The sequence below is a fragment of the Lissotriton helveticus genome, chromosome 2_2 (genome assembly GCF_964261635.1).
Source record: "Lissotriton helveticus chromosome 2_2, aLisHel1.1, whole genome shotgun sequence".
In the NCBI taxonomy this organism is placed as follows: Eukaryota; Metazoa; Chordata; class Amphibia; order Caudata; family Salamandridae; genus Lissotriton; species Lissotriton helveticus.
Genome location: NC_136060.1, coordinates 351,512,363 through 351,538,094, shown reverse-complemented (window position 1 = coordinate 351,538,094; position 25,732 = coordinate 351,512,363). Strand labels below are relative to the sequence as shown.

The window sequence follows — 25,732 nt, the reverse complement described above, 5'->3', positions numbered from 1 at the left end:
TCGCATCCGGCAATGCACAGGTAGACGTGAGGAGGGTTTGGCTCAGGTACCATTCTTGCTGATACACTATCAGTAAGAATGGGAGCAGGAGCTCAGAGCTTGACTTGCGAGGCTGCAACACCTTCATCAGAGTGGGGTTTTAACCTCCTGAGTGGGAAGTTGAAGATCAAAAACCTCTGCTGCCATCCACATAACCAAAGCAATGGAGGCGCTTTCCTCTGTGGCAAGCCCTCGGGGAGGCGAGGTGGATGGGAACTAGTCAAGTGTCTGGGGAGGAGTCCAGCCCACTGGCATCTTGGAGGTCCTCATACCAGTTATCCTCTAAGTTAGAATAGGCAATTTAATTACCAGAATCTTTACCCTATTACCAGAGTCTATGCCGAATAAATTAAGAAGGGCACGAGCGCTTCCAGAAAGTAGAGGCACTGTGTCAAAATCTGAAGGATGGTAAAGAGGCCGTACTGAAATTGGTCAATAGCCTTGAGTGAATTCAGAGAGCCTAACTTGTGGAGAGAGCAGACTCACTGACAGAAGCCTAGTTAGGAAGCTTCTCAGGTCCTTGAGGCCTGCAGGCATGCCTGATGGAGCTAGTAATATACAGTGTACGGTGTCACTGGCAGCCGCAAAATTCTAGTTGTGGCATAACAAGGGTCAAAATTGACTTTGAAGTAGAACTACTTTAAAAACATGACCTGGAGGCATGGAGATGTCCTTGCTTCTTCATGGAAGATTGGGAGTGGAAGGGCCGAACCTAACTTGGACTTCTTGTGCTTCTTTTTGGATCTGACTGAGGAGTAAGATAATGAAGAAGACCTGTCATGAGAGACCTCAGGAGCGGGACAAGGACCTACGTTTAGACCTTAACTGATCCCAGCGTGGTGCATTGTGGTGCTTTATCACGAAGAGTTTTGCTTTCCAGTCTCGAATGACCTGGGATGCATCAAGGCACAATTGGAACAATGTTCTGACAACAGGCAAATATCATGTGGCACAGTCACAGACACTTATTTGCAAAATTCCCCGCAGGATTTAAACCTTGTAGATTTGGTAGGTGGCAGTTCCCTTGCACACTGATTTTTGGTATACACTTTATAGCAGAAGTGTCTCAAGGAAAGAAGAATGCAAAAAGAACAATTGATGGACAGAATGCTGAACAATGTCATACATTTACCCCAATACAGAGATCTGGGACTAAATCCATCGTTTTTTTGCTCACCATGCCATTCCAGTTTGGACCCAGCCATATGCAAAACAGTCTTGACCCTGCGCCCAATGGGAACAGTTCAGCCCAAACTGCCAGGCCAGGTCCTCCGTGGACTGGAAACAAGCATCCTAGGACCAGTTGCAGGCTTTCAGCCCTCACCAGCCAGGATAGCTTGACTCCAGTGGAATGGAGAGCACGGGTTTCACATCTGAGAATACCCGTCCCACTCGGGGTGACAAATGCAAAAAGAACAATTGATGGACAGAATGCAGAACAATGTCATACATTCACCCCAGTACAGAGATTTGGGCCTATATCCATCGTTTTGCTCACCATGCCATTCCAGTTTGGACCCAGCCATATGCAAATCAGTCTCGACCCTGCGCCCAAAGGGAACAGTCCAGCCCGAACTGCCAGGCCAGGTCCTCCCAGGACTGGAAACAAGCATCCTAGAACCAGTTTTGGGCTTTCAGCCCTCATCAGCCAGGATAGCTTGTCTCCAGTGGATTCATCCCCTTTGGTATCGCTTTGTTCGCCCTAAGTTGGCAGGGTATGCCCAGACGTGGGTCCCTTTCTGGATTCAAGCTAGCCTGGCTGATGATGGCTGATTAGCCAGAAACCAGTCCCAGGATGCTTGTTTCTGGTCCAGGGAAGACATGGCTTGGCAGTTCGGGTTGGACTGTTCCCATGAGGCACAGGGTCAGACTGATTTGCATACGGCCATGTCTGAACAGGGGTAGTGGAGTGAGCTAAAGAATGATGATGGATTAAACCCAGATCAGTTGACTGGGGGTGAGTGTTTGATTTGCTCAAACGCTCCGCCCATCATCCCCTTTGGTATCGCTTTGTTCGCCCTAAGTTGGCAGGGTATGCTCCTTTGCTCACTTTGCCACTGGATTCAAGTTAGCCTGGCTGATGACGGGTGATTAGCCAGAAACCGGTCCCTGGATGCTTGTTTCCGGTCCAGGGAAGACATAGCTTGGCAGTTCGGGCTGGACTGTTCCCATGAGGCACAGGGTCAGAATGATTTGCATATGGCCATGTATGAACTGGGGTGGTGGAGTGAGCTAAAGAATGATGATGGATTAAATGCAGACCAGTTGACTGGGGGTGAGTGTTTGATTTGCTCAAATGCTCCGTCCATCATCCCCTTTGGTATCGTCAAGTTGCGAAGAAGGCGCTCCGGATCTGCGTCTTTTGGCACAGAAAGAAAGGAACTGAGGTCAGCATGCATTGGTGTCACCTATATAGTCTGGCACACGTCATATCCGGGGCAGAGCAACGTCAATTCAGAGCAATCTTTGCCACCTCCTGGCACACAAGGGTACTACCAAAGCTTTTCCAGATTCAGTCTGATGCCAGGGGAAATATTTAAAAGGTGAGGAATCTTTGGTTAAAAGTCTGTTTCAGAATAGTAGACTAGAGGGGTTTGATATTTTTGCTGCTATTTCCAATGACACCATATATTTACAAAAGTGTTTTACCGCCGGATGTGTCTGTTAGGATAAAAGAAAAATAACACATTTTACAAAAATTAACTGCAATTAGAGTTTACCTAGTTCCTCGGCAGCTACGCTGTCTTTGTCTTCCACTGTATCTAAAGGAAAAGAAAAAGTAAAGAATGTCCAGTACTGAATGTAATATATTTCTCTACCCAATCAAGTTTAAACAGAAAGTGTTAATTGATTATTCACTTGATATATTATTAATTTCATATAAATGTGTTTAAAAAAAGGTACTTAACCAGAATTAGGGTGCAAGGGGTTATATATGTGCAGTGAGTGATTTTACTGCAGTGCAGTAAAATCACTGCACAGGATGTCTTGTGGCTATTAGCAAAGTTGTTTACCTGTGACAAGTCTCTATAACATGCAAACTGTCAAGCAATAAACAAAGTCTTCTGACGTCAATTTCAGTGGCGGCTGGTGATCTTTGAAAGTGATGTGGTAGAATACTTGCCAGGAGTTCAGCCCAACTTCTCCAAAGCTTACCTTGACAGTTATCCTCATGTTAAGAATTACCTTCACTCTGCCAATTCCAGCATTTTGTTATGGGTACCCTCTAATGCCAAGAATTAGATACAGTATTTCAGTATCAGAATGTTGCCATGTATATTGTCCTTATAACATGGGTGGCCCGTATGTCTTAAATTACCCCAGGTTTCAGAGCCAGCATTTTATCCTGCTTTGCTTCCCCTAACCTGCCCCTCGGCCACAATATGCCATGACTGCCCTCTCCGAGGCAAAGTATTACCTCTAGTATGCTGGTACCAATAATTTGCCGTATGTTTCTTTTGCCAATTATTACTTCCAGTATTTCAGGGTCTGCATTATGCCTTGAATTTCCTCCCTTATACCAAGAATCACCTCCAATATCCCAGCGCCAGACTTTTGCTACAGGTACCCCCCTGTGAAGAATTTCCTCCAGTATGAAAGTACCATCTTTTTCCACAGGGTCCCCTATGCCAAGAATTACTTATAGTACATCAGGGCCTACATTTTGCCTTGCTTATTCCAAGAATTATTCCCAATATGCAAGTGTCACTATGTTATATTGGGTGTTCCCATAAGTATGTAGTAAGATTATATTGGGTATGCCATGACCTGAGATAGTTTCACAGCCATGAAACATGCAAGCACACTTTTACTGACTCACACCCTCTCACTCATACTCACCCCTCTCACATTCATTCTATTTCTCCTCTCTCACCTACTTATTCTCACTCATACTCACTCACTTACTGTAGCTCACACACTCATACTCACTAATTCTCACATACACACTTACATACAATCACTGATAGAATGTGGGTTGTTGGTTAACTGAGGTATGAGCAATAGGCAATCAGCAACCACAATACTAGTCAGGGTAAGAAGCAGGAAAAGCCTACATTAACCTACGCTCACCCTCTGGTAATTTGGAAGCAATTAGTAAAGCATTTGTGCAAAACGTCAAACAGTAAAACAGTAAAACAGTAAAAAATCACACAAAGATTCCACACCAGGTTAGAAAATTACAGATTGATTTAATAAATAAAACAAGAACAGAAAGACAACAATCCAATCAGAAGAACTTGAGATACTGAATGTTAAAGTGTATGGGGTAAAATTGCACCCAGAAGCAAAAAGCTCTCTTTTGAGACACATGGTCCCGTTGGACTATGGTAAAGTCAAAAGTTTCAGGCAAACTCAATGGAGCACTGGACAGCTACAGGGACTGAGTTAGGCCCGCTGAACCAAAGTACCAATCCTGGTTGCGGAGTGGTTGCGTGGGTCCCCAAAGATTGATCACGCAGCCGAGGTGATGCATAGGCTCTGAAGTGCAGCAAGGCAGCAATGCAAGATACTGATGCATCGAGGATCTCGTGAACGGTGCTTGCAATGCAAAGTCTGATGTGGAGGATGAGCAGTGCAGCAGGAGCGATGCATCGGGTCCGATAAGCTGTGAAGCTGCGACGCAGACCAGTACTCACAACACCCACTCACTCCTCCATTGAGACAATCACACACCCACTCACTCACTCATACAGCCACTCACACAACCATTCACTCACCAATACAGCCACTCATTTAACCAGTAACTCACACATACAGCCAGTCACATAAGCACATACTCACCCATACAACTACTCACAAAACCACGTATTACTTACAGTCACTCACACACACACTCAATCAGCCTCTCAACAGTCACTCACTCACCCTTAAAAGCACTCATACAGTCACACAACCACTTACATACCCATTCACACATCCAAACAAGCAGTCACACTTCCCCGTACTCACCCATACAGCCATTTATACATACACTCACTCTCCAATATAGCCACTCACACACGAACTGACTTAACAAAACACCCACTCAAACAGAGACTCACTCGGCCACACAGCCACCTACACACCCATTCACTCACTTATACAGCCATTCAGACACCCACGTATTTGCTCAGTCACTACACACCCACTTACCCACCCACAGAGCCACTTACACCACCACTCACCCACCCATACAGCCACTGACATACCCACTCACACCAATACAGCCACTCACACAGTAACTCACTCACCCTCACAGCTACTCACACCCCCCCTTATACACCCATACAGCTACTCAGACACTGATACACACAAGAATGCATACAGTCACACAACCCCTCATATGATAAATTTTAAAAGTAGTCACTCTTTAGTAGTACACCTAGTATACTACTTTAACTTTTGTAGTACCTTAGTATATATGTTTAACAACCATAAACTCTTACAAAAAACTGACACTCACTGGATAGTGTCATCAGTGATGTCATTTGAGATGTCATCAGTGATGTCACTGACCGTGTCATAAGTGCTGTAATATGTGTGGTCATAAGCAGTGCATTTCAGGGGCGTAGTTATCGTTAGCTCAGGTAACTATAACTGTCGAATTTCACTAACTTTTACTGAGTGAAATCTGAGCCTAACTATAATGTCCCTGTAACCTATGGTTTTTTTCAGGGATTCCTAAGGTTTTTTTTAATTCTATTTGCTGAGCTTTGGTTTTTATAAGTGAACATTTTTTTTAAATAAAATAATATGTATATATTTGGTATTTATTCAGGGATACGGGTACAAACCCGTTATACATGGATTTTCTAACAGTTTGTCTGGCATTTTGCCTTACCTCGATATTTTTATTCCCATTTAGTGGCTTTTTGTTTTCTCTTTTAACGGCATGTGGGCTTGTCACAATCTTCCCGCACCCGCCACTTTTCACTATTTTTGCCCAAACCCCTACTGCAATCATTAATCACTCGTCAATAACCTTGAAATAAGGATAGAACCCCGACACCAACAGCGCATTGTTATTATCATGCTCACCTTAAACATTTCTGACAGGGACAAGCCATGACCCACGTCTCTTCACTGCCACCATAAACACGAGGTTTGACTGATGCTGTTGCTGGAAAATTACAGAATGGACATGCGCTGACAGGCTTTAAAGAAAGCGTAAAGTTTTTTTCCATGTCCATAGCAACAGGCGCAGCAGTAATGAGCTACGGACATATCTTAAATTCCCAAGCTAGGCTTATTTATTGTGGTTATTATCACAAGACGTAAAGAAATCACGAGGGTAACCCATTTGAATTTATAAAGAATCATTTACAAACTTTGTTTTACATTTTAAATACAGAAATTGTCAAATGTATGCCGATTGTTTACCCTTTATGTCTATCACGGTGTCACATGTCAGTTTTGTTGTTTTTCTTTGAACCAATGGGTTACATTGTACCACTATATATATGTCATTTGCACTTGGTGAAATCAGATGTAGTGAGCAAGGCGGACCTGTCCACCGAAACGCGTCTGATCATCTTTCTTGCTAATAAAGACCCTTGATTACGAATCCCATGGAGTCGGTGCCTGCTTTTTGAAAAACTTGAACACAGGATTGGATTCATTCATATATATATTCACTGAAAAAACCATAGGTTATAGACCATATATAGTTAGGAATTAGCATTTAGAAAACCTTATTTTACTCACACAAAACCATTGAAATTCCATATATAGTTAGTTGCACTAACTATATATCGCGCACCCGCAATCCACTGCTGATGATGTCACATATTACATCATTCATGACATGGTCAGTGACATCACTGATGACATCACTGATGACATCTCAAATGACATCACTGATGACATCATCTAGTGTCTGTGTGTTTTTGTAAAGTTTAAATACGTTTTACATATTGAAGAATGACTGGATGTATGGAAGACTGAGTGTGTGTGTGGCTGGCTGGGAGGTGTGTGACTCTGTGCATATCAATGTGTACTTGTATCAGTGATTGTATAAGAGAGTAAGTATGTGTTAGTATATGTGTGAAAAGTATGGTGTTCTGTGTTTAACTATAGATGAGGAAATCGAAGTGTGATTGATTCTTCACAGGACTGACTAGGTGTATGAGTGCATATGATAGTGTTCTAATAATAAGTGACTGTATGTATGAGTAATTGTATGGGTGAATGAGTGAATGTGTGTGTAGACGTACGAATCAGTGAGTGTGTATGTAGTAACTGGTATTGGTGTGTCATGATGTCATCAGTGATGTCATTTGAGATGTCATCAGTGATGTCATTTCAGATGTCATTAGTGATGTCATCAGTGATGTCACTGAAGTATGGTGTTCTGTGTTTAACTGTATAGATGAAGAAATGGAAGTGTGATTGATTCTTTACAGGACTGGCTTGGTGTGTGAGTAACTCCATGGATGAGTGGCAGTGTGTGACTGTCTGCATAGGTGTATGAGTGCATATGATAGTGTTGTAATAATAAGTGACTGTATGTATGAGTGATTGTATGGGTGAATGAGTGAATGTGTGTGTAGACGTAGGAATCAGTGAGTGCTTATGTAGTAACTGGTATTGGTGTGTCATGATGTCATCAGTGATGTCATTTGAGATGTCATCAGTGATGTCATCAGTGATGTCATTTGAGATGTCATCAGTGATGTCATCAGTGATGTCACTGACCATGTCATGAATGATGTAATATGTGACATCATCAGCAGTGGATTGCGGGTGCGCGATATATAGTTAGTGCAACTAACTATATATGGAATTTCAATGGTTTTGTGTGAGTAAAATAAGGTTTTCTAAATGCTAATTCCTAACTATATATGGTCTATAACCTATGGTTTTTTCAGTGAATTTTCAAGGTTTTGTAAATGCTAATTCCTAACTATATATGGTCTATAACCTATGGTTTTTTCTGTGAATTTCATTGGTTTTTTAACAGCTAATATCTGTAGCTGTAAAATGTATTCTTCTTTAAATCCAAAAATATATTTTATATGTTTATGAATAATTTTTTTTTTAAATATTTTTTTTTCTTCGTTCCCGCTTCGCGAATCGGGAAGCTTCCCGTTAGCTGACCTTGATGCCGCGAAATAGACCGCGAGCCGGTAAACGTTTCTTTACCGCAAGTGCCGCGTTAGAAAACAACATCGTGACGCCTCCCGTCCGCATGACGTTTCACGTTGTCGCGTGATACGTCATATGACGTACAACGTTAGCGAACTGGTACGCGAAGCGAGTCGCAAAGCGCAGGTTTCTGGAAGCAAACCGGGAGGCCCTGCAAAGCGCTTAACGTAAACACAGCAAGTCATGTGACTTGGTAATAACACTTTTCATTGGTTCATTTCACTTTTGGTTTCCTAATGATGTAAGACTAGGTCATATAATCTAAAATGAACACTTTTGATTGGTTGAGAACTCTTGTTTTTCCCAAATGATGAAAATCCCTCCTTCTTTCCTCACTCTGACTTTCATCATTGTGAGAGAAAGACCCTTTGTGATCACTGAGCAATGGCTTCTTTAGTAGCTTCAGCTGGTGCTTCCCCACCACCTCCACCACATCCAAGGAAGAGTGGACCACCTGCTCAAGTTATAATTCAACAAGGAGAGGAAGAAGAGGAACAGGAGGACGAGCACGAAGAGAGGCAGTTTTTGCCTGAGCAGCCCAGGACGTCTCACCGGAAAGAAAACTTCATTTGGCAATTTTTTAAAATTCCCAAAGGTCAGAAAAAAGTAAATGCAAGATACGTAACTTGCCTTATATGTCAAGATAGACTGTCCAGAGGGACCGACAAAAAATACAGTTTCGGAAACTACACAATGCATCGCCATATGACTAGGTGGCATCCTAACAACTACAGTGCTGCACAGTTTCGGAACGACCTAGATAATCTCCCTATTATGGCCAGAAGATCTGTTGTACCGGAAGTAACGGGACCAGAGGGCAGGGAGATGGTGCCAAATATACAAATGAGATTTGGTGATGTAAAACACATCTGCGTATTTTGCGATGGATTCATTTCCTACGGAGAAAAAAGCATCACTCTGATCAACAGAGCTATTGACTATCATATGCAAGTTTGTACGAAACGCCCAAAATAATAAATACTTCTTTTTTTTGTTTTGTTGCTCCTGTTGAGCCCTTTACAATGAATCGTTTTCATTGCCCCCTCCAAGAAAACCCCAAAAAAATATAAAACTGTTCAGAAAAATTCAAAAAAAGTAAAAAAATGTTCTGAAAAATAAAAAAAAAAGTTCTTTTCAGAACTACCTCCCCGTTATTAAAAAATTGGTACAATATTTGGAACTGTGCCAACCTCTATTTCTCTTAGTTCGCTTCCCAGTTCGCTCCCCGGTACGCGAACCGGAAGCGAACCAAAAACAGTAAGTATAAGGGAAGGAAACAGACACTTATGTTAAAAGAAAGACAGCTATAGGGGAGTAAACTAGAGATACTATTACCCGTAATCCACTGCTGATGATGTCACATATTACATCATTCATGACATGCTCAGTGACATCATCAGCAGAGGATTGCGGGTTTTTTGGCAACGTGCCTTATCCACGGTTTAATAACGCTGCCTTTTGCTTTATATAAGTTTTCAAATTGTATGAAATATATACCAATAGGTCGTTATGAACCTTTAGGTAGTGCTTTTCTTCATGAGGTCTGGTCGCTTCCATACACATACAGATGTTTCAAAGATGATCAAGAAGTTTATCTGAATGGAGAGGAATGCACTGAGACGCCAGATCATTCACTAATGTGTAGGCACATACAGTTACACGGTTCATGCAACAAACACCGACCAAATATGGCTTGCGTGTTGCAAGGCACGCCAGTTCCTGCTATCATCCCCACGTTCAAGTTGTTGGAAAATGGTAGTTATTTGATGCTCAATAATGAAGATTGTTCTGAGTTAATTAAAAGTATTCCTTTTATCGTAACAGTAAGTGAACGGGTTATTTGCTGCAGAAATGTTCTATTTCCTCCCACACATGAACATAGGGAGTTTTCAATCTGGCCACAAATACCAACCTTGGGACAGATTTCAACGGCATGGCAAGAATAAGAGCTCTTTTGTCTCAGAGAGAGGTGGCCTTGAGTTCGGCCCGTGAAACTTTCGTGCTTCACATAGCGAACACCCGTACAGAGGTGCACACACTTTTAAATTCAGATTTGCCTTTCAAATTCAGCAAGATGGTTCCGACTATCTTTAACGCATCCTCCGCAAAGTCCCTGGCGCACTTTTTTAAAGTTGTTACCAGTGGTCTCGTGACTTCATTTGAGAAAATCTTTGGACTCATCCCTGCTTCCTTTCATTCTATTTTCTCCACTCTGGTTCGTGGATTGGCATTTTTACTTGCATTACCAGCGGACGCTCTTGTGCTTTTTTACATTTTTAAATATGGATGTCCCTCCTATGCAACCTCCCACCCTGCAGCTGCTGACACTGTTCCGCAATCGCATGCTAGAATATTATGGCACAATGCCGTTGGCGATATTAAGCACGGCATATGGATTATCTTTTCGATTCTCCTACTTCACCTGTGTCCAGCCTGTATTTCACTGCCTGACCTGTGATTTCGATTGGGCCATTGATTTGTGTCTCTGCGGACCGGTTTCTCCTGACGTCGACTTTAATCAGCTGATGACTCCTATCATTACTCACGAGTTGGTTTGTCCTGGCGAAAGGATTATGGCTGTGGCATTGATGCATGGACTACTTGGTCCCTGGAATTTACTGGCGGCAGCACAGTCTTTCTTGGAACAGAGCTTTCTTGAAAACCCACCGAGCTGTCCTCTGATGGTGATAGAGGATCCGGTGCTGGGAGAGCACGTATGTTCTTTTCCGCTTTTAAATTGGATGGCTGAACTGTTTTCGGATGAAGACGGTGACTTCCTATTGGAGGCTGTTGCAGCTTATTTTGCATACACAGTTATGTCATAGACCTTTTTCATGTTTGATATGCTGAGTACTAGCATTTCATTGACAATTCATTGACTTATTTGTCAAGTTTTTATTATTTACCTTGCCTATTGGCTTAAGACTCGATAAAGTACTTGGCTGTTTTATTTTTCTTTAGCATTAAATTTTCCTAGTTTTTAATGCTTTACCTTGCGGACCGTCCACATATAAACTTGCAATCTGCTCTCATGAGATGGCACTTCTATTATCTTATTCAGTTCGTTTCCGGATCATGGGGAGGTGTCATCTAGGTCCTGGATATCTTTACACCGTGTTAAGTTAGCATGGGCTCATTACCGGTTTAAACGCCATTTTTCCTTTTTTGCAACTTCTGCACACGACACTTAGTTGTTGCTTTAGCTTTCCACCTAGTAGTTCATCGTGGTTTACATGAGAATAATATGTTATTGCTCTACTATCTGCTTTGCTTGTTAAACTATATCTGTACAGCGAGTGCTAAAGTTTCAAGAACAACACGATACAGAATTGTTATGAGGTCTGATCTCCACGACTTCATACTCATAACATAAGTGCAACTTCTGCCAATTCTGGGCATGAGGCGGGTTTTATATTGCTTTGCCGAACACACATACACAACAGTTGATGCGGCTCACATGAAGAGAGAGCTGGTGTATGCTGATGTGATTCCTTCAAATCTAAGACACTAAAGTATGGGCACGCCCTTAACCAACACAAAGAGACCTTCTTAGCAAATAATATAATATGTGTATTAGGGAGGGTGAGATATAAGCAGCCGCGGGCCGTGGAGGGAGTTACGGTGAGGCAGGGAGGCGGGGAGGGGGAGAAGCAGGGTGGAGCCCTCTCTACCTTGCCCCTCCCCCTCCCCGCCTCCCTGCCCCACCGTAACTCCCTCCACGGCCCGCGGCTGCTTATAAGTGTTGCTAACTCTTATTCATTTACAGCATGTTAACATACTATCACCATTCGCTTTTTATGTACTAGTAACTATGCTGGTAATTTTGCTACTGATAATATGTGTACTTGTATTATCTAAGATACTACGCCTGTGAAGACGGCATTAGTAAATAAACATTTCAAATACACATGTGTTCTTCTTAACTCCATGTTCTGGTTTCTAAGAAATATATAACGACCGACTGTTCATGAGTTCCACGTATCCTGAGGTACTATAAGTTCATATTCTGGATTGTCTAAACATTGAGAGTTTGTTATATCCAATGTGACACTGTACCTAGCTTGCTAAGGAGTTTTTGATTACTAACGTGAGTTTTGGGACACCCTAATTCGCCGAGGTTCCAATCCTCTGTCCACAGTTCTGTGTGAGAACAGAAACCCTGCGACAGGGGCACCCCCGACCCTTGCTGGAGCTTCATCACACTTGCGATACAACTCCAGCAATGCGCCACCTTTACGGCACAGATACATCACGCATCTGTGCTGTTTTTGCCCCATGATGCGCCGCATTGTAAATGCAGCACACCATAGGTGACGGAACAGCGGCACAGAATGACTAACACATCCCTGGTGATGCGCCAGTCATCATAAATGTATCCCTATGCTTCTTATCTTGTTAGAGATGAACCGCCATATGTATCATCAAAGTTTTTTGCATTTCCTAAATAGCGAACTTTAAGGAATAAATAGCGATTCTTTACCATTCCTAGTTTGCGATGAGCTATTTGCTAATTACAAATTACCCATTCATTTCCTTCATTTCCTTAGGGCGGTTGGACTCACTTTTAGCTCGAACGGCTGAATGGATTTCCACGAAACTTGGCAAAATTGTAGGGACTGGTAGCCCGATGTGCCTTTGCTATGTCTCAAGATATATGCTCCAGTGGTTTTTACGAAAATTAACTTTGAAAAATATATATTGGGCTACATTGGCCTATATATATGTTGGAGCCCAAATGTAGCCCAATGTAGCCCAAAGATGGCCGCCAGACACACAAAAAAACAAATGTAGCCCAAATATCAGCCAGATGTAGCCCAACTATAGCCCAGTGACAGAATGACCAATCAGCTTCGCAAACCTCCGTTACGCGAAGCGGAGCGCTGTTACAGATATATATCTTTTTTTGAACGTTAATTTCTTAAAATCCACTGGAGCACATATATTGAGACCTAGCAAAGGCACATCGGGCTACCAGTCCCTAATATTTTGCCAAGTTTCGTGCAAATCCATTCAGCCGTTCGATTATTATTATTATTATTTTTTTTTGCCCCGCGGGGCCCTTTTAAAACCTCCACATCAAACCTAGGGGGTCAGCGAGGATCTACTATGCCCCCTTATAGTTATTTCCCCCTTTGTTTTGACCTCCTCTTGTCTCTCGATCCTACCGAGAGACAAGATGGCGGCCGCTACGGACTGTTTGGAATGTTGACAGACGCCGGAGAACCAATCAGCTTCGCTTCACAAAGCTCAGTTGCGCGACAAGTACGCGTCCTGGGCCGCTGCCCAGTCCGCTGTTACAGATATATATCTTTTTTTAAACGTTAATTTCTCAAAATCCACTGGAGCACATATATTGAGACCTACAAAAGGCACATCGGGCTACCAGTCCCTACAATTTTGCCAAGTTTCGTGCAAATCCATTCAGCCGTTCGGGCTAAAAGTGAGGCCAACCGCCCTATGGAAATTAACATGGGAAAAACGCGTTTTGGGACCCCCCTTTTTTCTCGGCCCCCCCTTGACGAACCCCCCCAAAATTTTCGGGGGCCGCTCAGAAACAAAATGTGCCATTTTCCTGAAAATTTCAGCCAATTCCGTCCACAAACGCCAAAGTTATTAGACATAGAATTTTCAAAAATCCCATAGAGAAAAAATCCTAATTATATATACCTACTGGCGACCGCCAGTAGGTAATATATATACATACATACATACATACATACATATATATATATATATATATATATATATATATATATATATATATATATATATATATATATATATATATAATGTTATACTTGTGTGTGTGTGTAGATATATATGCATATGTCATGGTGAAATAAGAAATTAAACTGAACTATTAGTCCAGCATCCATAAGTATTCACTACACTGTTCATTTGCATGGCATAGTGATGCCTTCCTTTTACCACCTCTCGAAATTCCAAGGCGAAACTGCAGTCATTGGAGTTGGTATGAGCATTCACCTGCATTTTTGTTTGGCCATTTTTGTCTGACTGGCATCAGAGAACGATTAAGGAGCATGACACACTAAGGAAAGAAATTAGCAGCTGTGACTCCTCACTCTGCATGGCAGTGGGAAACGTCAGTCTGCTGCACAAAAACACTTTTTATCACCTTTTTAATTTTAACAATCTGTGTGAGATCCACAAAACTCCACACACAGCAGACCTAGCGAAACTGTAAAAAATGTGCAAGATGCAAACCATCATGCTTCACAATTTCGTACAGCTGTAGTCTATAGCCCAAACCTAACAATATTTTAAGCTTATGGGAAAAATATTATTGTCAGGATTTTAAATGCTGTTTTGATTTTCTATTAAGAAAAATTGTGTCCTGTCACTTACATTATAATGAACAAGGTAATTTATAATGAACGTAGTACAAACTACATAAAACAATAAACAAAATTCCTAAATGCATAGATGTCATAATTAATGCTTACCCAATTTGTAAACTGTACACACATCTGTTTCCGATAGCTGCTTGAGTAAAAGTCTTGCCTTTTCATAATCATATATTGCTTCTTCTCTGAAAAATATTTTTTCTTCCTCCTGCAGAAACTGTTTGTTGGCAGAACTACATAAAACATGGAAAATACAAGAGGCCAGGTTCAGTACAATGCAATGAAAAAAATTGCTTTCAGTCCTAAAACAATGCTTTCAAGTTCTTCTGATTACATGTTTACTAATTCACCACTCTTTCAATGCAAAGTTCATAGAATAATACTTCATAAAAGTTCAATGCTATTACATTTGGTATGAGACAGCTTTAGCTTCTTGTCTGAACTTATGTCACCAGAAAAACTAGAAATATAACATTGTACATAGATAGGGATTTGGATAATTTCCTGTTTACTGTCATGCTGCTGTTTGATAAGGCGCTAGGTGCCAGATCACAAAACTAGTGCTAGTCCATGTAATTGGTGACAAGTCATGACTGTCATTTACGGGGTGCTAGGAATCGCAGTTGAGACCCCCTAACTTTTCCTTTGCGACCCCTGGCACTGCCGTTGCGACACCTGCATTGGTGATCGCAAGGAAATAGCAGAATATAATTGTGGCTGTATAGGAGCTAAGTTTGCCTCCTGCAGCCCTTGTTCCTTTAAATCCCCACAGAGCTCAGCAAGGCAGAGTGAGAGATAAGGTCAAGGGAGCAACCTTTTCTCCATCATGAGAAGGAAAGGACAGGATAGGGGAGACAAGTTGCATTGCTCTGCGTTCTCAGCAATGCATTTGGAAAAAGAGCTGCTCTGCAAATGGAGGGGAAGGAATAGCTTGTCATGTTGTGCTGCAAAGTGTTTTACAGTTTATAAACCTTAATTTATGATCTGTAAAAAAACTGTCTCCAAATGCTTTGCAGTTGGGTATGCTACTGCTGATGTTTGTTTAAATTCCACCCAGTGTTAGGACCACAAATAATAACAAAAAAGGACACTATGTATATGCATGGAATAACACTAGTGAAATGCTTTTGGCAATGTTCAAAACGTTTACATTTTTTGAAAATGCTAACTAAAACTTGCGGATAGATTTACGAAAGACTCACCCAACAGAGTGAAGCAACCAACGTTGCTGTGCAGTGTTGCATACATGGGCAAGATCAGGACAATGCGCTATTTACTAAAATCTTTCCCTAATATTGGTGCACGATCAGGCTGCCAAGCGCAACACACACCCTTGAACCACTGTGTAAAGATGCCTATATCATGTCAAAAAAAGGTTTTATATTGGAAGACGGTATCCTTCAAGTACAAAATACTATGCCTAGCATAATTAAAATAAATTTCCACTGAAGTGAAGGCCTGCGCATGGAGCTGTTCTTGAAAGATTGGCTACTATCAACAGTGTTGGGCAGCAAGGCCTCCACCATGTTCACGATCAAAAGATCTCCTAGGGTGCCGGGTTGGCTGCCGGTACCAGGGGCACCACCAAGGGCATTAGTGGTCAGAACCTTTGGGTCGGGACAATATCCTGCAGGTGGCCCACATGACTGAACCGTGGTAAGTGGAAGGGGACGGTGAATGCATATCCGGGCTCTACTAATGCTGGCCAATGCCAAAGGGAAGCTGTGGAACAACATTTGAGGAAGCTGAATCTAAAGTATTTGTTGTTTTTCCCAGAAAAACAACAAATTACCAAACACAAGGGGTCACATTTCTTTATCCCAGCAAATGAGGTGTGGAACTGGTTGGTTGTGCGGTCCATTGAACCCCGGAAAGAAGGACAGGGATCGTCACCAGGAGTAGGAAATGGCAGGAGCCGAAATGTAACTCACGTTGGCAATATAGTGCAGCCCTGACCCAAGACCAAGTGGAGTCTGAGAGGGTCAAGTTGGTGGTGGACATACAATATCATCGCTCCCTCACCACCAGCAACAGATGTGTGCAGCTTGCTAATGACTCAAAGAACACAGTGAGAGAAACTTCTGTTTCTCACAGAGACCAAGAGGAAGTAGATCTCTCAGTTGTCATCCTGATGATCACTGGGTTAACATGAGTGATGCTCAACGGACAGCCTTGATACATTGGCTTCTAGATCCCATTCAGGGATGAGACTAGATATCTTGATCACTACAGCTGAGATATTGGAATTCCAGGGTGCTTGTCCCTTCCATCGGAGCATGTACATTTGTCATAATTTTTTGGATTGACTTACTGATGATTATCCTACAATGGCAGGTAATGCATCGCATAAGATACCCTTGAGTTTGACTCAAAAGGTACTCTACTAGGTTGTGAATGGCCTGGACAATAAGCTGAAGAGGGGAGTGGTATGGAAATATATGGCTCGACAGTACCCGATTTTATCATGCTGCAAGAAACTCACTTGCTGTGGAATGTTTGTGGACAGATATAAACTGCTGGTTCATGGGGATTTCTCCCTGGGCTCCAGGGGAGAGGGGATTCTGGGCCATAAATCTCTCCCACTAGAGGTCACACAGTCTTGAGTGGACAAAAATGGGTGTCAAGTAGCAGTGAACGGGCACTGGAATGGGGAACACTTGGTTATTGGCATCATGGTATTGCCCCTGCGGCGAACAGATGGTTGGGTTAGATAAGTTAGTGGAATGGATAGCGAAAATACTGGAGGTCCTGCTCCTAGTTGGAGGAGATTTTAACTTGACCCTACAGTAAGAGCTGGACAGAGTGACTACTTCCGGGATACACTCTGGGCAGTTATGCGTTTGGCCTTGTTTGTAGAGGCACAGGGGATGGTAGTCCTATGGAAGGAGGAAGACATCGGGGTAAGACAGTATTCCTTCATTTCCACTGCTAAGAGTTCCGTGTCCAGCCTGGACTACTTTCTGGTACTGCACCACCAGGTGGACAGATTCAGGGACTTCCTGCCATGAGTTACGTCCATATGGAGAGATGCATCAGCTATGAGAGGTGATTTGAATCTCAACTCTTATGAGCTGACTAGTTGTAACACTAAGAAGTTGATCACAAAGACCACTGACCTCTACTTTTAGGATAATACAGTAACCGTGAACTCAGATGTAGATGTGTAGGAGGCCTAAAAAACTGTAATAAGGGGTCACCTTATCGAACATGTGACAGGGAAGACGAGAGAGAGAAAGACTAGGAGAGTAGGGAATTGGAAATTAGATTACTGCATCAGGAAATTAAATACATGGCTTCTCCCTCGCAGGGACTGGCGCAAAAGAACGAAAGCACCAGAAAAGATAACAGAATCCACTTACAGCAAGAAGGGCAGGATACAGAGCAAAACAGGGCAAGTTATATGAGGTGGGCAATAAGGCAGGGAAACTCAGCCTGGTTGGCAAAATAGAACGAGGGACAAAGATGGATAAACACAGTTAATACTGAACCAGTCAAGAAAGCAGAGACAATGGCAGCTACTACACGGTTGTATGGCATTACAACGCAGGCTTTTACTCCGCATGCCATTACAACGCTGTTTTTACAATGCAAGTCGTTACAACTTGTAAGCGCTAGATAGTGGAATAGTTTAATTTTCTATTCCAACTCCAGCCCACGTTACAGTAGGGAAGGTGTTGGAATAGAAAATTAAACTATTCCCTATCCAACAGCGCCCTCCAGCGCAAGTCGTTGTAACGACTTGCTTTGTAATAGCAGCATTGTAATGGTAGCGCGGGGTAATGCCCGCGTTGTTATGGCTGTTTACCTACTACACAGGCTCCTACTTTCCATGGGAGAGGTACTCACAGCACCATAGATTTCATTCTTGTTTCGAATGGATTGAAGACCACAGATACACATTTTTCTATATATCCAAACGTTCTTAGCGACCACTACCCCCTCAGCATAACCTTCCCACTGTCACATAAACCCAACCGTAGTACTTTTAGTATCTTGGCACAAAATAATATGACACTAGACAGGCTAAATGGTTATTCACTGAAATGGGAGAAAGTTGACCCAATTGCAATCACCAAAACAGTGGTAAAAACGCGTACCCTTCCATTCAGAAATGTTTGGACATGGATACCCCAGACGTCGAAGTTATCACACATCTTGGTGTGGTGATAAAAGCCATTAACGAAGCTCTATGGGTAAAAGTCAATAATGCTTCAAAGAAGAAGAAGGGTTGGTTCAATCACAGGTGCACAGTAGCATATTCAAACCTAAAATTGGCCTTATGGAAGGCAGTCAGGATCCCCCAAGATATTACATACTTAAGAAAAGCATTAATTCCGCATTAAAGGATAGGAAATCTGAGTTAAAGTACCAACTTTGGGACCAACTGCATGAAAGTTGCACCCACAAAAACAGCGCCGCCTTTTGGTTAGTGGTTAAGTCTCCCTTCTTGAATGATAAAGGAAACTCGCCAAGAATTGAGGTGGCAATCGATGAAAAGGACTGGGTCTGTAGTGTAGTTCCTATCTTCCCAATAGGCTCTGCGCATTGGAATAATACCTACAGCAGTAAAGGCCTAGGCCAGACGTTAACTAGGTCTACTACTGTCGATACTAGACTTAAGTTTTGGGTTTGCCAGCGTAGCTCAGAGTTCGCTAGAAACTTTCTCGAATGTTCAAGGAGGAATTAACTTCCCTGATTAGACAAGAAGGGATTTAGTTTCTGACAACCATAGAACATGACAACTTTGCTCTCCCCTAATCAAGAGTCAATCTCGAGAGTCGTGTGAACAGAAGGCAATTTATTTTACTCAGTCAGTACGTGCATTCTTAGTCTCATCAGAATGTAGAGAAAAGGAAGAGACGGGCGTGTTCAATAAAAAGGTGTTATTTATTGATCAGTCTCTTTTCTCGTACAAGAGAAATGGATCGATATTATTGCAATACTTATAGCTAAGTAAAGTGCATACATTAAAAGCAATAGTATAAAGTAATACTGTAAAAACATTGATATGGTTTCTAAGCCATAAGATGTTTTAAATGAATAAAATATATTACATACACATATACATTTGACTAAACGTACTCAACTGGTGTTTCTAGATACGCCTACCCCGTGTACCTGACCTAAGTCTAATACGTGGGCGGGAATAGAAAGTTACAGTTTAAGTTAAGTTTGTTTTTGCCAAGTGAATAACTAAAGAATTCTCTGTGAGGGGTTATTCAGTTCTGTACCTGGAATTTAGGATGAATGAGGAATGGTATCTCTCTCTCTGGTCTCGATATTCCAGGCTGCCTGCGAGGGCTACCCGGAAACGCCGGTGCTGGATTCTCGGCAGGAGAAAGCAGCGCGTCTCAGCGCGTCAGGAAGGCGGGGCTGCTGCCAGCGGGGTCTGCTCTGCTCTCGGCTTCAGCAAGTATGGCTGCTCCGTCTCGTCACCCCGCGTGTGTTTGCATATGGCAAGATCGGTAATATTTATACCTTTAAGGTGCCGAGATTGACGTAAGGATGGACATAGATACGTCAATAAGGATGTCATACGACTTGCTCGTTAGCACATTCTTTTACTAAAGTTCTCGGTGAAATCAAAACAATGGCCGCAGGGTTTTGCCCAGGTTGTCATAGGTTTGATTTGTTATGAGAACTCCGTATGCCTTATCAGGGGCTGGAGGAATATCGCTTGTCTAATTAGATCGCAAGCGTTATGACCTAATCAGATAACACGTTCCTGTGCCGTAGTGTGACTGCGTCAGATAACGGTATCTGCATCATGGGGAATTTCTGCCTCATGGGCTGACTGCTAGTTAACTTGTTGGTTTGTTTAACTAGAATAGGGTCAGGAATAGGGGGATCGATTCAGAACCGATAGGAATACATGACAGGTCGAGCATTTTTCTAAGATCTTTTCTGACGACTCAGTGGGTGCAAACAAAGATGTAATAAATACACATGATCTATCACCTTCTCCTTATCCTATCGATCTAACATTCACCGTTGAGCAGGTTGCTCAGGCCCTGAGAGCAATTAGAATTGGGAAGGCTCCTGGCCCAGATGGGGTGCCAATAGATCTTTTTAAAGCCCATACGGAGCTGTGGACCCCACTCTTGACAAGGGTTCTGAACGCTTCCTGTGCGATAGGCCTTATGGAGTCATGGTCTAATTCGATATTGGTACCCATCTTTAAAAAAGGGGACCGGAGGTCTGTAACCTGCTACCGTACAATCTCCCTCCAGTTACTGGAGGGGGAACGGTTGGTTTTCATCTTAATTAACCTTTTGAAGTGTATCATTCACCACAGAATTAACTTAGAATGAATAAATGAAGAGAAAATATGAATAAAATGACTTATCTGTGGGTTACCGTTCCTTTCCTATAGAACAGCATCCTCCCTGTTTGATTTTAAACCTCACACTTGGTTCTTATTTTTAAAAAAAGTGTATCAATTAAGTTGTGATATGTTGCAAAAATCATAGAGAACAAATATTCTATTCGAGCTCCTCCATACCGGAAAGCGATCTGAAACTTTGTAAATAGTATATAAAGAAAATGTAAATATTGTAAAGCTTGAATATTCACATATATGTTACCTCTTTTCAAACTTGATACTGGCTGTACAAAATGAATAGTGTGGAGCGATTTTCTCGACAGCATTTGGTTTTAATGAACTGTAACATACCATTTTTATCTTGTAATTCTATTTTAATTGTATAGATTTTATTGTTAATAATTGTTTTTGAATGTATTTTGCAACTTAAAATTGAATAAAGCTTAACTGAACTGAACTACTACACAGGCCTTTGTCACATATTTGGAAGGCCTGTACAGGGTGCTGAGAGGAGACACAGTTATTTATTTATTTATTTATTTGAAGAGTTTTATATAGCGCTGGCTAGACCCGGAGGTATCAGAGCGCTTTATATGAGGAACATTGAGTTACAGGATACAAATTACATCTGTTACAAGAGCATAGTAAAAATACAGGCAAAAAACAATTTTAAAGTAGTTCGTCGGAGGAAGGACACACAGCGGGGAGACAAGGAGAACTGTGCCCAATGTCCGGCTGGGTAGGTGACGGCTGAGGGGGAAAACCAGGGCAGATCTCCTCTATAGCTGTCTAGCAGCTCCACTGGGCATCAGCCATGTTGCTCCGTCTCCGAGGTCAGGGATAACAAGAATAACAGTTTTGCATAGTTACATTTAGTTACAGTTGCATAGACAAACAATATAAGGACAAGTCCCCAATGGAGGATGGATGAAAATGGGGAGGGGAGTAGAAACAGGGGGATGGGAAGCGGATAAGTTCTGGCAGACCGGCAGGGTAAGACACATACCTCATGGGAGCCCAAAAAGATTAGAGTAAGCTGACCCAAAACCAGGTGGGGTCACATAGTCACTCAGTCCAGTGCAAAATTCAATCACTACGTTGGTTCGTCTCTGTAATTTGGGGGACCTCAAGGTGGGGGTGAAAATAAGGGAGCCAGTAGGAGAGCTGGCAAGTTTCTTCAGCGAGATCTCAACTCCCTGGATGGGGATCGAGGCATCTCATTTGCTGAAAGTGGGAATTACTGACACAGAGATCTCTGAGGCACTGTCTAAGCTGTAAGGTGGTAATATCCCTAGCCCTAATGGCCTTTAACTGGAATTTGTTTAAAAATGTGAGGTCCAGGATATCAGGCCTATTCCGTAATATGTTTTATAAGTCCAGGATGGATGGCACGCTCATGCCAGATCGATGAGTGGCATTGATCGTCTTGATACACAAGATTTGGAAAGTGCAAGAGGACTGTGCCTCATATAATCTGATATCACTGTTGAACATAGAGACCGAGATGTTGGCGATCATGCTGGCAAATGGCCGGATGCACGTGGTAGACTCCCTAATCACCCCAGATCAATCAGTCCTTATGCCTAATAGGGCGACAAGACACAACCTTTTAACTGGGTGCTTAGCGCAGAGGGACCATGTATCGGAACCAGCCATCCTGCTAGTCCTAGATGCTGAAAAAACATTTCATTCACTAGAGTGGCTCTATAAGATGGCCATTCTACTAAAGATGGGATCTGCACAAATAATTTTGCCATGTGCAAGGCTGTTGTATAAAGACTTGATAGCTAGAGTCAAGGTGAACTGGACGTTCTCAGCAGAATACAACCTGGACAGTGGCACCCTTCAGGAATGCCCCTTGTCTCCCTTACTCTTTGTGATGGCGATTGAGCCACTGGCAACATGGGTATGCAGAGCTGCACTGATACCCAGCCTTTAGAGGGACCCAGATTGGGACAATGTTATTTTGCTATACCCATACCCTGACAATATCCTACTATACTTATCAGTCTAGAAGCACTCCATTCCTGGAGTTTTAGAGATTCTAGATGCATTTGGGTCCTATGCTGGGATCCATATCAACTGGCATAAGTCAGTGGTATTTCTGTTTTCAGAGGGCAATTTGGATGGGGTTGGAGTTGCCCTCTCAGATGGGAATCCTGGGGTTTCACTTCTCTTGGAATTTTTAAAATGGTGGACCACGAACTGTTCTTCAACAACAACCTGACCAGAATCCTGGAGGAACATGGAAACAATGCAGGGCGTTGGAGAAAACTTTCACTACTGGTGAGGGCAGCCCTTTATAAAATGATCTGCTTGCCGAAATATCTCTACAGACTACGAAACACTGCCTTCAAGATCCCAGATAGGTTTTTTTTGCACTGTGGAAGAGATGACGCAAACACTACTGTGAGACAGGGCGACACCGAGGATTGCCCTGCAGAGGGAATAATCACTCTTCCGTACTTATGTCTTTACTATTGGGCAGCACAGCTGTTGGTGAAATAATGCCTGAGCCTTTTCTATACAACATGAGCCCAGGCTGCTGGTGGACAGATTGTCAATGGAACCGGACAGCTGCATCTGGTGGCTCTATGTGAGGATGGGGCTACCCTGCCTGCACCAACAACCACCGCAATCTAAATAATGAAACAGGTGATGCATGCCTTGGGGTGGAAGGGCAAGTTGATGCTAGGGATCCCCCTAAGGAAGTCAGACATACTGAAAGTACTGCAGGCTATAGGGGGGTACAAAGAATTGGAACATACAAGGTATGTCTATGATGGGTGACATCTGGGGTGATGGCCATATGATACTGTTCTTAGAACTACAAGAACAATACGAATTGACAGAGAGCCGATACCTTCAATACTAGCAACTGAGATACATACTACGAGACTATGAGGACATATTGAGAGATATGGCAGCGGAATCCCCACTACAATACAGGTTGTTGGAGGCCCCCCTGACCAGCCATGCCCTAAATATACTCCATACTACAATATAGCCTACCGCTAGACATCCTGAGAGAGAGATGGGAATGTGATCAGGCAAACTGGAAGATGACAAATGAAGGATGACATGCCGATACCCGGGGAGGTTGCCATCTGTGCGGGATTTCGGTTGATATTACTGAAGTTGCTTCACATGGTGCACTACTCTAGAACCCAGTTATTTCACATGCTGCAACATTTGTGAAGTCAGTAAAATATTAATGTTTTGCAATCTAATTTCAGTCACAAAACATTATTGCATCACTATCCAAATTAGTATTTGTAAGGGAAGCACGGTCTAAACACACCACATATAAATATCGTTTCAGTATTTAGTGGCAATTCACAAATTGCGATTCAGTAACATGTTTCTGTAGAAAAATACATATAGCGGACTCGCTGTTCATTTTGTACTTTTCTAACATGTTACTGTATTGCACTCTGGATTTGTAACATACCAAAAGGCATTATTTAAGGGTGCAAACAGCCTGTTACTGCACATCAGACATTTGTGAACACAAAATGCCTTTGTATATCTAGTCCTTGTTCTATTAAGCCATTTCTGGCTTCAATAAACACAGTTTTCAATTCCTGTAGAGCCCATTAATATGCTTAAAGATGGGTTTTCATTTAACAGTCCCATGCAGTCTAGAAGTTGTGGGCTTGGTTTACATGTGTTGATCAGTTTCAGCTAAAACACCAAGAAATAACTTCCTTTCAGCTATTTTATTAAGGGCAAACCTAGCCCAAGGCCCTGGTGTATTTTATAAGTGCACCAGATAATTGTATCCTTTTTTAGGAGCTGCCTAAGACAGCGCTTGCAAGATTTTTAATTTTATATACAGTGGGTTTGGAGGCCACCTATTAATTACCATAGGTTGGCTTCATTGTCACTCTCATTTGCTTGTACCTTATTGGTCAGCTGCTGTAGGTTTCCTTTCTCTTCATGTGTTTGTCCGTCCCCTGGAGTATTAATGCATTACTTGTGTCCTTCCACTGCTCATTTTATTACTAGGTGGTACTTTTTTCTTTAGGTCTAAGCAATTCTGCCCCCTCCTGCTGTCTGTGTTGTTGTTTGCTCCCTCCTGCCTGTTGTCCGTGTTGTAGCTTGCCCAATCCCACCTTCTTCTCGCTGTCAGTGTTGTCTGCTCCCTCCCACTCTTTGTGCTGTTGCTTTCCTCCTCCCACCTTCTTCTAGATGTGGTGTTGTAGCTTGCAACTCTATAAAATGGGAGCCAGGAGCTTTTTAGGTCCAGCACACATGCTCCTTGTATCACTGACCTATAAGAAAAGGGGTGTGCAGTTCCTCAAAATAGTGAAGAGATAGAAATCTAAAGTTCCTGGGGAAGAAATGCGCTCAAGGCTCGGCTAGACTAGTGAGCTCAATCATTAAATAGTTTGACCCTGAGTAGTATCACAACACCTACTTTAACCCACTCTTCATCATCACTCGACACACACCACTTGAGGCCACACACCCTCACTACACCAGACGGCTAAGAAAAGAACTTTGGTAAAGAGCCCCCCTAGTGGGTGACCGTCGGACATTGCATCGCTGGCCCAACGAGGAGCTAGCCCTATGATAAAACATTACTGTGGTGACATGTCGTATTACATCACTTGAACCATGTCATGTCATTGAGAATGTATTGTTATGACAGTGTTCTGTTGGAGGCAGTTACAATCTTTACTCCGGTCTGCCTGCTGGGACGGCTCTCTGCATCTCCGAATAAACTACTGTTTAAGGCACCCATTTCAGTCTCTGCAACACTTCTTTTCATTGGCGACTGAGGATCGGATGCGATCTATCCTGCTCTGCTTGACCTGTGCTGATCTATGCCACTTGACCATTCTTCAGCGTTTTTATTTCCGGCAAAACTGTGAGTACA

The 25,732-nt window shown here is 42.5% G+C and overlaps 1 protein-coding gene across 1 annotated transcript in view; it reads right to left on the bottom strand.

Moving 5' to 3' along the window:
• Window positions 1-25,732, bottom strand: part of SH3TC1 (SH3 domain and tetratricopeptide repeats 1) — a 328,239-nt gene that overhangs the window by 103,402 nt on the left and 199,105 nt on the right. The window contains exons 10-11 of the mRNA XM_078678530.1: window positions 14,628-14,761; window positions 2,760-2,801 (exon numbers count right to left, since the gene is read on the bottom strand). Of these exons, the coding sequence (XP_078534656.1) occupies window positions 2,760-2,801; window positions 14,628-14,761 (176 nt within the window). The remainder of the gene's footprint in view (window positions 1-2,759; window positions 2,802-14,627; window positions 14,762-25,732) is intronic.